Genomic DNA, 17,172 nt, shown 5'->3' on the forward strand with positions numbered 1-17,172 from the left:
TGGCAAGACCAGGGGAAAAAAGGATTATTCCTGCTGTTTTGAGAGTAGCCCGTTAACCACCTGGCCTGATAAGGGCCCCTGGGCATCCCCTAGAATTGAGGCTTCTTAAGGGAGGCTCATAGGTAGACAATGAGTAAGCAAATAAGAAATAGCAAACACCTAAGCACATCCTGCATCCTGGGAGAAAGGGTAAGAAGCAGCTGTTTCTGAAGGCAAGGCAGATGGCATTTGGAAAACAAAAGCAGCACACTGAAGTTGATTGAATTACAGAACTGAAAATATTATTTTTTCATTTGAATCCTTTAAGTTGATTACTTAGAAGAGGGACTGCTGAGACTTGTTAGTAGGTCAAAATATATAACAAAATATGAAAACAAAGATTAAGGAGGATAGTAATATGAAGAAGAAATTCAAAAGGAAAGCAAAAAACACATGCACAAGTAAAAGATGGATAAGAGAAATTAATGAAATATAAAATAGGAGAGAAAATCTGATTTAAGAAGAATACTTGATTATGAATTTATTGAAAGGACTTATCAAATGCCTAGCAAGATTAAGCAAAGCTTGTGCTTCTATGGGACCTCTGTGTGTCATCCATTATTCTAAGTGTTCTCTCTATACATAAATGCACACACATATGATCTCATTTAAACATCACACCAATTCTATAAGGTAGATAGTTGTTATCCCCATTTTACAGGTGAAAATCTAAGTCAGAGTTAAATTAATTTTCCCAAAGTAATACAGCAGATCTGTGACCAAGCTTTTCAACGTGAAAGAAGAATGCTTGTTGATGTCCAGAGACTCAACTAAAATGCCATCCATGCACTATATTGGAAGGAAATGTTTCAGCAAGGCTTCTGATCAGAAGGAAAAAAATAATCTGAAATATAGTGGAGAAGCAGTGGTGAGTGGTAAACGTGGGGATATTAAGTTCAGCCAAAGTATTTAATGACAGACTGAATAGAAATGTGTTTTACAGTGCCAAAGAATCTTTGACATAGAAGAGACACACAGCAAAGGAAAAAGAAATCTGATAATTGTTTGGTGCTAAAATTACTAAGAGTTGAAGGAGAGGTTGAAAGATGAACGACTTAAAAGTTTCTAAGGTGTCGGTTTAATAGAGGGGGAAGTTACGGTATAGGTCATATTAGTTTCTTGATTCCATAAAATAAATGGACAAAAATATTTGATTTTAAATGTGACAAAAGAAGTTAACTACTAATAGAGTGAAAACACTCCAAGAATGATTAACAAGATGAAAAAAAAAAGGACTGCTAGATTCTAAATATCAGCCAAAACATAAAAGAAAGGAAACAATCCATTAAAATAGAAGAATAATCAATGGGAAAGAAAAAAAATCTGGTTCTGCTTTGTCTACCTAAATCTACCTAATTTCTACCTAAATCTACCTAAATTACTATATGGGTATATTTGAGACAAAGCCAGAAAGGGAAAACTTTAATCATATAGACATTTATTCATAGGGCTTTAAAAGTAAACAACGTGGGTTCATGTTGATTGTCTCTCTTCATTCTTGCAGTTGCCACATGAGGTATTGTTTTCTTCCCTGCTTTAGATGACATGTCTTAACTAGAGTCACACAGTGATCTAATGATAGAACTGGTACTGAATTTAGTTTATTTCATTCAATGAAACATTGTTAAAAATGTATTATCCTGGGACTTCCTCAGAGGTCCAGTGGTAAAGACTCTGCCTTCCAATACAGGGGCTCTAGGTTCAGGGAATTAATGCCACAGGGTGAGGCCAAAAACTGTAAACAAAGCAAAACAAACAAATGAACAACCCTCTGTCACATAAGTAGATACACAACCAATGTGTATAGGAAATAAAAACTGTATTGTACCCCAAGCACTGTGGTAGGCGATTATGCACTAGAAACAAGGGAATGAGGAAGAAACAAAATGCCACTCCTGCCATCCTCTCTTGGGACCCCCATCTTCCAAGACGGAAGTACAGAGTCTTGCCGAACTTGGACACTGTAGTGTGCCAGGGTGCCTTCACACTGCCTCACACTTACAATCCGTCATGCACTCATAAACATCCAACCTGGTGTTTTTTGAGTGTAATTCTAGGTGACCACTCAAACCCTGGAGCTACAGCTATAATAGTACAATGGCTACAGGTTTATTCACAGGTTTTGAGTATCTAATAAACGTGGCTTGCTTCCTCCCCAGCCCCATACTCTCTAAACATATAGAGCAAAATCTTTGCAGAATTAATCAAGAAATGGTTCTATCAGAACTGAAGCATGACTGCCATCTCTTTCACAGTGTTGCTTTTCTTTCTAAAGGATGTGCTAGCTTCAGATTCTGCAGAAATGGAAAGTGAAGATGTTAAAAAATGCTTAACTCCACTCAGCCACATGATTGCTGTTAAGATCCTGAGACTGGCTTCTAGAAAACTCTCTCCATCTCATCTTTTTCATCTCCTCTCCATGATAAGATAGACTGGTATAAACCATAGCAGAGTTCAAGGAAGTGTTCACAGGGCATTGTCCATGATTCCCACCCCTTACCCTCCTCCCTTAGATAGTGCCTGACAGTACTCCTCACTAAAACTGACATTCCCCTACTGCTCTGTCCCTGCCTTATATACCCAAATCCTGACCTGTATACAAATCTGGTACTTGCCCACCAAATATTAATGAAACTGTTAAAGCCAAACAGTTGGAGAACCAGGGGGATGGAGAGGGTTTAATGATGCCTTCAAAGTACATTTTTACATGGAATAATACTATCCAACTACAAGGCAAAAGTAACCTGCATTTTCAGGAAAGTAATAATTAATATATACAAAAGAAAACAAAGTATTGATTGAGTAGGCCTGTCTTAGGATGTATTTGAAAAAAATGTAATCAGATGAATCACACTACATGCTCATGGGTCATGATGCTCTTTATACATGACTCCATGAGCTCAAACTAGCCAGGATTGGCCCTTTTTCACCACCAAGGAATTTATCCAGGTAACCTGGACATATATGCTAACTTTTTAATGAAATCTCCATGTATTATTATCAGACAAATAATTGTTGAAACTAGGGGATGGAGACTATTTGATATAGTCTTACATTTTTTCTCATTTGGGTTAGGAATATGAATATAGTTTTTTTTCCCTCCTTTTTTTAAATTGACTAGTGAAAGACTAGAGATCTCTTCAAGAAAATTAGAGACACCAAGGGAATATTCATGCAAAGATGGGCTCAATAAAGGACAGAAATTGTATGGACCAACAGAAGTAGAAGATATTAATAAGAGGTGGCAAGAATACACAGAAGAACTGTACAAAAAAGATCTTCATGACCCAGACAATCCCGATGGAGTAATCACTCACCTAGAGCCAGACATCCTGGAATGTGAAGCAAGTGAGCCTTAGGAAGCATCACTACGAACAAAGCTAGTGGAGGTGATGGAATTCCACTTGAGCTATTTCAAATTCTAAAAGATGATGTCATGAAAGTGCTGTACTCAATATGCCAGCAAATTTGGAACACTCAGTAGTGGCCACAGGACTTGAAAATGTCAGTTTTTATTCCAATCCCTAAGAAAGGCAATGCCAAAGAATGCTCAAACTACCACACAATTGCACTCATCTCACACGCTAGTAAAATAATGCTCAAAATTCTCCAAGCCAGGCTTTAGCAATACATAAACCATGAACTTCCAGATGTTCAAGCTGGATTTAGAAAAGGCGGAGGAACCAGAGATCAAATTGCCAACATCTGCTGGATCATCAAAAAAGCAAGAAAGTTCCAGAAAAACATCTACTTCTGCTTTATTGACTATGCCAAAGCCTTTGACTGTGTGGATCACAATAAACTGTGGAAAATTCTGAAAGAGATGGGAATACCAGACCACCTGACCTGCCTCTTGAGAAATCTGTATGCAGGTCAGGAAGCAACAGTTAGAACTGGACATGGAACAACAGACTGGTTCCAAATAGGAAAAGGAGTGCATCAAGGCTGTATATTGTCACCCTGATCATTCAACTTATATGCAGAGTACATCATGAGAAACGCTGGGCTAGATGAAGCACAAGCTGTAATCAAGATTGCCGGGAGAAATATCAATAACTTCAGATATGCAGATGACACCACCCTTATGGCAGAAAGTGAAGAAGAACTAAAGAGCCTCTTGATGAAAGTGAAAGAGGAGACTGAAACAGTTGGCTTAAAACTCAACATTCAGAAAACTAAGATCATGGCATCTGGTCCCATCACTTCATGAGAAATAGATGGGGAAACAGTGGAAACAGTGGTAGACTTTATTTTTTCAAGCTCCAAGATCACTGCAGATGATGATGGCAGCCATGAAATAAAAAGATGCTTACTCCTTGGAAGAAAAGTTATGACCAACCTAGACAGTATTTTAAAAAGCAGAGACATTACTTTGTCAACAAAGGTCCATCTAGTCAAGGCTATTGTTTTTCCATTGGTCATGTATGGATGTGAGAGTTGGACTATAAAGACAGCTGAACACCGAAGAATTGATGCTTTTCAACTGTGCTATTGGAGAAGACTCTTGAGGGTCCCTTGGACTGCAAGGAGATCCAACCAGTCCATCCTAAAGGAAATCATTCTTAGGTGTTCATTGGAAGGACTGATGTTGAAGATGAAACTCCAATACTTTGGCCACCTGATGCAAAGAGCTGACTCATTTGAAAAGACCCTGATGCTAGGAAAGATTGAAGGTGGGAGGAGAAGGAGACAACAGAGGATGAGGTAGTTGGATGGCATCACTGACTGAATGGACATGAGTTTGCGTAAACTCCAGGCGTTGGTGATGGGCAGGGAAGTCTGGTGTGCTGCAGTGCACGGAGTCGCAAAGAATCGGACACGACTGAGTGTCTGAACTGAACTGAACATTTTAAAATTGAAGTATACACTCCATGGGATCACAGAGAATCAGATATGACTGAGCAACTAAGCACAGTACAGCACATAGTTGATTTACAATGTTGTGTTTCTGTGTATAGCAAAGTGGCTCAGTTATACATGTGAAGTGAAGTGAAGCGAAAGTCACTCAGTTGTGTCTGACTCTTTGTGACCCCTTGGACTATACAGTCCATGGTATTCTCCGGGCCAGAATACTGGAGTGGATAGCCGTTCCCTTCTCCAGGCAATCTTCCCAACCAAGGGATCAAACCCAGGTCTCTCACATTGCAGCAGATTCTTTGCCAGCTGAGCCACAAGGGCAAGAATACTGGAGTGGGTAGCCTATAACTTCTCCAGCGGATCATCCTGAACCAGGAATCAAATTGGATCTCCTGCATTGCAGGTGGATTCTTTACCAACTGAGCTATCAGGGAAGCCCCAAATATATTTTACATATATATATATATGTGTGTGTGTATATATATATACACACACACATATATGTATATAATATTCTTTTCCATATGGTTTATCACAGGATATTGAATATCATTCCCTGTGCTATACTGTAGGACCTTGTTGGTTACTCATCCTATAATAGTATAGTTTGCATTGGATAATCCCAAACTGCCAATCCTTGCCCCTCCACTCTCTTCCCCCTTGGCAAATAAAAGTCTGTTCTGTATATTACGAATATGGTTTCTTGAACAAAGTAAGAGCCACCCCAAATTTGAGGAAGCTGAAGAGTTTGTTTAATATGTCTGTCACTGACATTCAAAATATTTATATTTTAAATAATTTAGGTACCACTTTAAGCTAGTTTTCTTTTCCTTGTGTCTTAAAGGATACAAGGTTATCTAATGAACACTTTACTGTACTCATCAGACAAGTAATTATTTACTCAATGTGTCTTTCTTATCTGAGTGTACAGTCCAGGGAGGGCAGGACAAATACATCCTTGAGGTTCAGTACAGTCCTTGGAACATGCTTGCTTAGTCACTAAGTCATGTCTGACTCTTTACGACCCTGTGGACTGTAACTTGTCAGGTTCCTCAGTCCGTGGAATTCTCTTAGCAAGAGTACTGGAGTGGGTTGCCATTTCCTTCTCCAGAGGATATTCCCAAGCCAGGGATTGAACCCTTGTCTCCTGTGTCTCCTGCATTGCAGGCAAATTCTTAACATGCTGAGGTTTGGAATATAGTAGGTAATACATAAATGTCTGTTGACAGATTGGCTGACTTCCTGGCTTGATAAATATTGGTAAAATAATATTCATAATTGAATAAAATTACTCATTTTCTAGGATAAAATTTCTGACTCTTTAATGATTTATTTAGTTCTTATTTGTTTTAATTTGTCAGTTAGTTAGGTACTTTGACTTATATCAGTGGTTGTTTTCAGATTACTGTTCCTGAATCCATTCAAAATAATTAAATATTGAATTGTGGAAACAGCATTTTGTAAGAATTTAAAGTTACGCTCTAACACATAGTTTCAAAATACTTGTAGTCATTGTGTGCGCATGCTCAGTTGCTCGGTCATGTCTAACTCTTTGCGACCCCATGAACTCTAGCCCACCAGGCTCCTCTGTCCATGGTATTTTCCAGGCAAGAATACTGGAGTGGTTTGCCATTTCCTACTCCAGTAGTCATTGTGTAGTTTGTTCTTTTAAAAGTATCTTAATAAACTTAAGTAATGAATTTTTACCCAAAAATGTAATTCTACATAAAGACATAGAATTCATTCAATGAAATGAATCCAGTTCACTCTATTAAAACGTATTTGTGAGAAAAGGAGAAGATTTCTTATAATATTTAAAACTAGAAATATGTTTGCATATTATACACTGAATACTTAGAATTATTATGAAGAGTCACTGGAGAAAAACTATTCCATTTTTTAACTGCTATATTTTTTATTGTCTCAAGAAGTTGGCTGTAGTCTTCCCATTTTTATTAGATTAATTTCAATTTGGAAATACTTGATCAGATGACATTTTATTGACTAGTAATGACTCATGGTTCTCATTTAAATGTTTTATGTTCATTCACATAATAAACTGACTTCACTTAGAGAAGTGGTGAAAGTGAAAGCTTTCAAAAAATTCAGAATAGCATCTATTTAACATGCCTAATATTTTCCAAATAGAAAGAACAAACTGCATCATATGACACCATACTTGACCACAGAATTATTCTCATAATATTGGTGGGGGAAATATCTTAAACTATCATCAAAAAATAGTATGCTGCGTTCCCCTAAGTATGAAGAAAATTTGGCATAGTGAGGCTATCTGTTATGTACTTGAATGTGTCACCAATAAGCGTGATTTCTGATGTAGAGAACTATTAATGCTTCAGATTGTTGCCAAACATAATATGAAGAACCACTTACTCAGACACCTGATCTTTAGAATGCAGCATCGTTTGTAACAATTTTAACGCTAACTAAGTACACTTTGATGAGACAGCATTTAATAAAATGCTCATTAATTTCATCATTAGCAAGGGTATGCTAAGAAGTAAGCCAGTTTCTTATGTCACGCCCAATTAGCATCCCATGCTAGTAATCCCATTAGTATTGTTGAATTCACTAATGGAAAAACTAATGGGCATGCTACCAGGGCACATTAATTGGGCACGACACCAGTTCTGGTTTTAATTATTAAACTACGATAATGAAATGTGTGTTTGTAAAATATTAAAATGTTGAAATTGGGTTGAAGAAAATAAAAGCATATGTAGAAAGAGAGAGTTATATGGAAAGTCAACTTATAAAGATTCGAGAACTTATCAAATGGTCATATTTCTAGCTGATTGAGTTGCTTATAAAAGTTGAGATATTGTCCATGTGAGAAGCAAACCCTCCCCTACTCATGGGAAATTAAAAGCTCTCTTTTGGTAATATGAAATTCTGTATGTCATACGTGTTGTCATGCTCTGTATGAGGCCTGACAGGAGCCAATTAAATGCATAGAATGGACAGGAAATGTTGCTGAAGCTATTTTAGAGAAATATAAACAAATGTTTTACTGACAATGGTGTGATTAATACTGCACTTTTTGTGATATTTACATGAGATGATTATCAGTTTTATCATTTTTGAAAACCAGTATAGCAAAATAATTAGAATTTGGTGAAACATTGCAAGTAATTTAAACATGTATTTGGTAATATTTTATCCAATCTTTTTTTTTGATTTGTTTTGTTTTTAAAACTTTGTACTGATTGAAGTTATTATTGCTAAGGGCCTTCTCTGGTGGTTCAGCTGGTAAAGAACCTGCCTACCAATGCAGGAGGAGCAAAAGACATGGGTTTGGTCCCTAGTTTGGGGAGATGCCCTGGAGAAGGAAATGGTAATCCACTCCAGTATTCTTGCTTGGAAAATTCTATGGACAGAGGAGCCTGGCAGGCAACAGTCCCATGGGGTCACAAAAAGTTGGACATGACTAAGGAGGCTCACACAATTATTGCTAAGGAGATCTACTTTATTAAGAAACAAAGCAAAAATTGTTTTCCTTTAGAAGGTTTAGAGTAATTTTCTGTTTTTTTTTTTCTTCAATCATTGTAGTTGTAAATGATGATGGTGACAAAGCTGAAATATCTTTTACTTAGTATTACATGTTCACTAACATTAAAAAATGTACTATTGTGCTAAACTTGATATACATGGCCCCAAACTGTTAAGATGAAAGGGATCTCTTCTACTCTTTGTTTTCTTACCCTCACTTCCTCTGAGCTAATCTCTGTTCTTAATAGCTGCCATTTCCTGGTCTTATCCACTTCAGTTCAGTTCAGTTCAGTTCAGTTGCTCAGTCGTGTCTGAATCATTGCGACCTCGTGGACTGCAGCATGCCAGACCTCCCTCTCCATCACCAACTCCCAGAGTTTATTCAAACTCATGTCCATTGAGTCGGTGATGCCATCCAACCATCTCATCTTCTGCCGTCCCCTTCTTTTCCTGCCTTCATTCTTTCCCAGCATCAGGGTCTTTTCAAATGAGTCATCTCTTTGCATCAGGGGGCCACAGTATTGGAGTTTCAGCTTCAACATCAGTCCTTTCAATGAACATTCAGGACTGATCTCCTTTAGGATGGACTGGTTGCATCTCCTTGCAGTCCAAAGGACTCTCAAGAGTCTTCTCCAACCCCACAGTTCAAAAGCATCAATTTTTCAGTGCTCAGCTTTCTTTATAGTCCAACTCTCACATCCATACATGACTACTGGAAAAAACATAGCCTTGACTAGACAGACCTTTGTTGACAAAGTAATGTCTCTGCTCCTCAGTATGTTGTCTAGGTTGGTCATAACTTTCCTGCCAAGGAGCAACTGTCTTTTAATTTCATGGCTGCAGTCACCATCTCCAGTGATCTTGGAGCCCAAAAAAATAAAGTTTGCCACTGTTTCTACTGTTTCTCCATCTATTTGCCATGAAGTGATGGGACCGGCTGCCATGATCTTAGTTTCCTGAATGTTGAGCTTTAAGCCAACTGTTTCAGTCTCCTCTTTCACTTTTATCAAGAGGCTCTTTAGTTTTTCTTCACTTTCTGCCATAAGGGTGGTGTCATCTGCATGTCTGAGGTTATTGATATTTCTCCCAGCAATCTTGGTTTCAGCTTGTGCATCATCTAGCCCAGCATTCTCATGATGTACTCTGCATATAAGTTAAATCAGCAGGATGACAATATACAGACTTGACATATTCCTTTCCTGATTTGGAACCAGTCTGTTGTTCCATGTCCAACTGTTGCTTCCTGACCTGCATACAGGTTTCTCAAGAGGCAGGTCAGGTGGTCTGGTATTCCCATCTCTTTCAGAATTTTCCACAGTTTGTTGTAATCCATACAGTCAAAGGCTTTGGCATAATCAACAAAGCAGAAGTAGATGTTTTTCTGGAACTCTCTTGCTTTTTTGATGATCCAGCAGATGTTGGCAATTTGATCTCTGGTTCCTCTGCCTTTTCTAAATCCAACTTGAACATCTGGAAGTTCATGGTTCATGTATTGCTGAAGCCTGGCTTGGAGAATTTTGAGCATTACTTTACTAGCGTGTGAGATGAGTGCAATTGTGCGGTAGTTTGAGCATTCTTTGGCATTGCCTTTCTTAGGGATTGGAATAAAAACTGACATTTTCAAGTCCTGTGGCCACTACTGAGTGTTCCAAATTTGCTGGCATATTGAGTACAGCACTTTCATGACATCATCTTTTAGAATTTGAAATAGCTCAAGTGGAATTCCATCACCTCCACTAGCTTTGTTCATAGTGATGCTTCCGAAGACCACTTGATTTCACATTACACGATGTCTGGCTCTAGGTGAGTGATCACACCATCATGATCATCTGGGTCATGAAGATCTTTTTTGTACAGTTCTTCTGTGTATTCTTGCCACCTCTTCTTAATATCTTCTGCTTCTGTTGGTCCATACCATTTCTGTCCTTTATTGAGCCCATCTTTGCATGAAATATTCCCTCGGTATCTCTAATTTTCTTGAAGAGTTCTCTGGTCCTTCCCATTGTATTGTTTTCCTCTGTTTCTTAGCTGATCACTGAGGAAGGCTTTCTTATCTCTCCTTGCTATTCTTTGGAACTCTGCATTCAAATGGGTATATCTTTCCTTTTCTCCTATTCTTTTCACTTCTCTTCTTGTCACAGCTATTTGTAAAGCCTCCTGAGACAGCAATTTTGCTTTTTTGCATTTCTTTTTCTTGGGGGTGGTCTTGATCCTCGTCTCCTGTATAGTGTCATGAACCTCCATCCATAGTTCATCAGGCATTTTGTCTATCAGATCTAGTCCCTTAAATCTATTTCTCACTTCCACTGTATAGTCGTATGGGATATGATTTAGGTCAGGCCTGAATGGTCTAGAGGTTTTCCATACTTTCTTCAATTTATCTACTTAGGAACTCATTTTTAACTTTGATACTATTCCCTTAAACAAAAGTACCAATGCTCGATTTTAGACTACAAATCACTGAGTACTAAGTGTAACCACAACCTATGTTCAAAGTAGTAGTAACTAATTTTTTAATTTAAACTTTTTATTTTATATTGGAGTGTAGCCAATTTACAATGTTGTGATAGTTTTGGGTAGACAGCAAAGGGACTCAGCCATACATATACATCTGTCTATTCTCCTTCAAACTTCCCTCACCCAATGCTGCCACCTAACATTGAGCAGAGTTCCATGTGCTATACAGTAGGTCCTTGTTTGTTATCCTTTTTAAATACAGCAGTGTGTACATATCTGTCCCAAACTCCCTAAATATCCCTTTCCCTCATCCTTCCCCCCTGGCAACAATAAGTTTATTCTCTAAGTCTGTGAGTCTGTTTTATAAATAAGCTCATTGGTATCATTTGTTTTTAGATTCCACGTATAAGGGATATTGTATGATATTTTTCTTTCTCTATCTGACTTACTTCCCTCAGTGTGATAATCTCTAGTAACTGATTTTTAATGTGAATCTAATTCCTACTTGATATTCATAGTGTAGTGAAGGTAAAAGAAAGAAACTTGCCACATATTTTCCTATCTTAGAGCAGTATCATTTGAATTGTACTTTATTAGTTTCAAATTCTTGTCTTTTTTCTATTTCTGGCCCCAAATTTTAAATATCAGAATAGAAAATCTATTACCTTTCTGATGAGTATAGTTACTGAACATCCAAGTGTTCCTATAAGAGATTTTCATTCTGAAGAAAAGTTCTTTTCAGATTTGAGCCTCGTGATAACACAGAAGTACATCAGAGAAATGCCAGAATGATCTATCAACTTTATCTTTGAGTTCTGTTTGAAATGTGTGCATGCTTGCTTCACGATTGTGTTTAAATTTGTAAATTGGTTTCTAACAAATATACAATAATATGTGTATGTGTAACATGTATAAAGATGCTTGCTCCTTGGAAGAAAAGCTATAGCCAACCTAGACAGCATGTTAAAAAGCAGAGACATTACGTGGCCGACAAAGGTCCATCTAGTCAAAGCTATGATTTTTCCAGTAGTCATGTATGGATGTGAGAATTGTACTATAAAGAAAGCTAAGCACCAAAGAATTGGTGCTTTTTAACTGCCTTGTTGGAGAAGATATTGAGAGTTCCTTTGACTGCAAGGAGATCCAACCAGTCCATCCTAAAGGAGATCAGTCCTGAATATTCACTGGAAGGACTCATGCTGAAGATTAAACTCCAGTACTTTGGCCACCTGTTGCGAAGAACTGAGTCATTGGAAAATACCAGAATCAGCTGGGAAATATTGAAGGTGGGAGGAGAAGGGGATGACAGAGGATGAGATGGTTGGATGGCATCACTGACTCAATGGACATGAGTTTGAGCAAGGTCCGTGACTTGATGATGGACAGGAAACCTGCTGCAGCCCATGGGGTCACAAAGAGCTGGACATGACTGAGTAAATGAACTGACTGAACATGTATATTTACATGTATATTTACTCACTGGTATTTTTCTCACTCATTCATTCCCTTAAGGGGTCTGCAGTGAAAGTTACCACAACTAATGATGATGATAAACAATATAGTGATGGCAAATGGCATGAGATAATTGCTATTAGGCATCAAGATTTTGGCCAAATCACACTTGATGGGCAGTTCACAGGTAAGATCTTCCTTGACAAATATAATGCCTCTATTGATATGCTGATGTTGCCATACTCCTCTGTGTTTTTATTTCTTCATTTCTTTTTTTTTTCACCTGTTTATCCCTTCTTCATCTAAATTACTAATGATTTTGCTTTTGGGGTATTCTTAAAATGATGAAGTCTTGGCAACTATTTTCTCTTCTGTGCAGGGTTCACTAAAGCAAAAATAGAGCAAAGTCATCAGTATCAATTTTGTGTCATTTCAGGTCTTTACAATTTACAAAGACTCTCACTTAGTTTTGCTTTTCTTTTACTTGCAAAGAGGGAAGCCATTGGAGAATTTTGAAAGGAGGATCACATGATATGACTTCTTTCTTTAAAATGAACACTCTGGATATTCTTTGGGGGATAAATTTTAAGGGGAACAAGAATGGGAGTATGGACCTAAGACAAATAAATATATCTCCAGCAAAAATAGATTTATTCAGGATCAGCAAAGAATTTCAGTTCAGAGTCCTCAATCTTTTTTTTTTTTAACATTTTAAAAATTTTCTTTATTGAAGGATAATTGCTTTACAGAGTTTTGTTGTTTTCTATCAAACCTCAACATGAATCAGCCATAGGTATACATATATCCCCTCCCTTTTGAACCTTCCTCTCATCTCCCTCCCCATCCCAACCCTCTAGGTTGATACAGAGCCCCTGTTTGAATTTCCTGAGCCACACAGCAAATTCCCATTGGCTATCTATTTTACATATGGTAATATAAGTTTCCATGTTACTCTTTCCATACATCTCACCCTTTCCTCCCCTCGCCCCATGTCCATAAGTCTATTCTCTATGTCTGTTTCTCCATTGCTGCCCTGTAAGTAAATTCTTCAGTGCCATTTTTCAATATTCTGTATATGTATGTTAGAATATTATATTTATCTTTCTCTTTCTGACTCACTTCACTCTGTATAATAGGTTCTATGTTCATCCACCTCATCAGAACTGACTCAAATGTGTTCCTTTTTATGGCTGAGTAATATTCCATTGTGTATATGTACCGCAACTTCTTTATCCATTCATCTGTCGATGGATATTTAGGTTGCATTCTTGGTGCCATATGTAAGCCCCTATACAGCAATGGAAGATAAACTCTTTAATAGAGTGGAAAAGGAAGTTTGAAGAACTGTAATAAATAAGCATGTGTCTTTTCATTGGTGAAGTCACTGCCAAGAAAGAGGAGCCTTCTTCCTGTTAGACTTGTCACCTCAGGGCATGAGAGCTCTTCTTTCTGGTCTTCCAGATCTATTTAATTGAGGTTTCTTTTTGTTATTTTTTTATATTTCCCCTCCCTTGATCAAGATTTTCCTTTCACATCACCACTGAGCAAGAGTCAAGTTTTCTAGTGTCAATGGCTTTTTTCCCCTTAATATCAGAAAGTACCTTTCCTGGGTGTGGTGTCTCACATCAGAGGGGACTAGTACAGATTGGAAAACTGCCGAGTTCATATTTGAGCATCAAGGGGAGGTAAGAGGGAGAACTCTCAGACAGTTTGTATCTACAGTCCTTTGTTCTATATTAACAAGATCATGGACATTGGAGACCATCTGAAGCATTATGTCATCACCAGTGTTTAGCAATAAATTTCCAACAGACCTGGTTCAACCATCTTCAGGAAGTTGCCTCATCAAGTGTCGTCTGCTTCAATTCTGGGAAATAATTACTTTAATATTGCCAGATTATTTGAGCTTTCTCCAGAATTTGGAGCTTTCTTTAGGTGTGTCACCTGAGTCAGGGAATCTATTCCTTGGACTTTCGTGGCACAAGATTTGGTTAGCAATACCTGATAAGGGCTTCTCTGGTGAGGTTGAAGAAAGTTCTTCTGGAGGTATCTTTTCCAATAGATAAAATCTTCAGGTTGGAAGATCTTCATCTCTTGAGAGCACAGTATAAAAACATTGCTCTACCAAAACATGGTTATTTTCAATAGGAGCAATTTGGCCTTTGCATTATTGGAATATCTCTCCTTTTTCAGTTGGAGGCCAAAAAAGCAGGAAGCAAATGTACTGGGTGTCCTGCAACTGTTTCAAAGGATGAGAATTTTTGAGTTCCAAAAAGTGTGGATCTGAGATTTAGAGAGACCAATAGCAATGCTTTGGGCCGAGGTTAGAGAAGGAAATGGCAACCCACTCCAGTGTTCTTGCCTGGAGTGTCCTGTGGACAGAGGAGCCTGGTGGGCTGCTGTCCATGGTGTTGCATAGAGTCAGACATGATTGAAGAGACTTAGTATGCATGTATGCATCGGAGAAGGAAATGGCAACCCACTCCAGTATTCTTGCCTGGAGAATCCAAGGGACAGAGGAGCCTGGTGGGCTGCCGTCTATGGGGTTGAACAGAGTTGGACATGACTGAAGCAACTTAACAGCAGCAGCAGCAGCAGGGCCAAGGTACTTGTAGCACCTCTACAAATTTTGCCAGTTAAGTATTAATAATGCCATTACTGTGATCAGCTGAACCACAGGATTGAGAATGGTAAGCACAGAGAAAGTGTTGTAAAACTGCCAAACAGCACAGACTTGTTGAAGTACTTGGCCAGTAAAATGGGTTCCTCAATCACTATTAAGTGTGTCTAGATCTAAGTGTAGCCCTTGTTCTGATATCAGATGCCCTAAATATCAAACCTGGTTTTGGGAAAAATGCAATATTTCTTTGGTGACCTTATGTCCCTTTAAGGCTAACAGCTTTAGTAAATGCTTGCTGTCTTCTTGTGAGCTGGCTTAAGAAGATCATAGAGCCAAATTATCCACATATGCAACAAAGTAGACCTATAGGGAACTTTATATCATCCAGATCAACCTTTAGGTTTTACAAGAAACAAGAAAGACTCAGTAAAACCCTGAAGCATTACTGTCCAAGTGAATTGTTTTTCTTCCCAAGTAGAGGTGAAAAGATTCTGGCTAGATTCATCAAGTGGAATACTGAAGAATTCACTGAATAAGTCAATTGCAGTAGAGAATTTGCTTCCAATAGAAATAGATGTTAGAACGTCTGAAGTTTAGGAACATCAGGTTGTCAGGGAGTAACAATGTTGAGGTCCTGGACAAACCTCCACTCTGCCCTTAGGTTTTCTCACAGATGAAATTTCATCATTACAGGAACTAGTACATAGATAATAAAGCCTTGAGCCTTGTAATCTTCTATTATAGACTTTATGCCTTGAAGGGCTTCTATACATATAGGGTATTGATTAATTCTGGGAAGAGATTTTGAAGGATCTATTTGATGGGAGGGGCATACTGTGAATTTTGCCAACATCAGTTGGAGATTTTGCCCATAACGATGGTGGAGACTGATTCATTAGGGACAAACGATCAGTGTTTCCAAAACCATCTCTAGAACTGTCAAAGACAGAACAAATAAAAGATGCCAAAGGGTTATTTAATTCACCTGGCTGTTTATCTTGATGACTACTCTGAAATTCAAGAATTATTACTCCCTTTTGGAAGATTAACAATAGTAATCGTCCCTAATAAATGGATAGGGACAGAGGAACTAAGGAGAAAAAGGCATGTATCTCTCAAAGGGCCTAAAGGAAAGGGAACAGGTCCCAGAGACAAGAACGTCTTGAGATTTGTTAGAGATCCTCACTATTTGAACTGTTTTAGGACTCAGAGGCAGAGGGTTCTTTACAGTCATGAGATAATTATAGCCCAGAGTATATGACTGGTGTCAGGACTAGAAGAGATTCAACCCCAATCTTAAGAAACATTTCCCCAAACCGATTAAGATGGAGGAGGAGGAGCCCCTGTAGTTTCTCAGAGTCCTTCAATGAGTAGTGGGAGGATGCTGAAAAGGGTTTTATAAAATTTTATTAGTGATAACTGCACTCATTGGTTATCTATGACTACTTGAGGCTGTATGGTCTACAAAGACTAAAATACATATTACCTGGCTCTTTCCAGAAGAGTTTTGCTAAACCCTAATGTAGGGCATGACTGTGAGGTTTGGGACTTGAGCAACTGGAAGAATGTAACTGGCATAACTAGGGTGGGCAAGCTAGTTAGAGAAGCAGATTGAGAGAGAAATGTCCAGAGTGGTTTGAACATGTCAAGTTTTAGGTACCTATGAGGCATCCAAGTGGAAATATCATGCCGAGTCCTGGATCCCAGTACGTTTAGAGAGGAGTTCCAGATTAGAGATAAAAATGGGGAGTTACCAGCTCAGGATGTATTTAAAGCCACAGTCCCAGATATAAGTAGGGATAATTAGAGTGGTTTGGGCTCTGAAAAAAAAAATGCCATTCTCGCAAAGAATGATGGAGTTAGTTAGGAATCCCTAACATTTCTAAATTTCTAACATTTCTCTCTGCATCTCCTTCTCCAACTAGCTTGCCCACCTTAGTTATGCCAGTTGTGTTCCTCTAGTTGCTCAAGTCCCAAACCTCACAGTCATGCTCTACATTAGGGCTTAGCAAAACTCTTCCAGAAAGAGCCAGGTAGTATGTATTTTAACAGGAGATTTGCATTGGTATGCAGCACACAGAGGGACCCAGGCCCTTTCAGGTCTCTGGCCCTGAGAGTTCTCACAGGTGCCTAGCTCTCTCTTCATCCTTCTAGAGGACTTATGGTGTTTATGCAGGTGGTAAGGAGATCTGGGAACAGAGGAGATCTGGGTTATTCTAACATCAAGTTGTTGGGAT

General features: G+C 38.3%; 1 protein-coding gene across 1 annotated transcript in view; it reads left to right on the top strand.

Annotated features, from left to right (window-relative positions):
• Nucleotides 1-17,172, top strand: part of USH2A (usherin) — a 901,466-nt gene that overhangs the window by 373,375 nt on the left and 510,919 nt on the right. Inside the window, exon 22 of the mRNA XM_081491700.1 lies at nt 12,376-12,502. Coding sequence (XP_081347826.1) covers nt 12,376-12,502 — 127 coding nt within the window. The remainder of the gene's footprint in view (nt 1-12,375; nt 12,503-17,172) is intronic.

Source organism: Giraffa tippelskirchi, chromosome 5 (genome assembly GCF_054371585.1).
Source record: "Giraffa tippelskirchi isolate mGirTip1 chromosome 5, T2T-mGirTip1v1.2.pri, whole genome shotgun sequence".
NCBI lineage: Eukaryota > Metazoa > Chordata > Mammalia > Artiodactyla > Giraffidae > Giraffa > Giraffa tippelskirchi.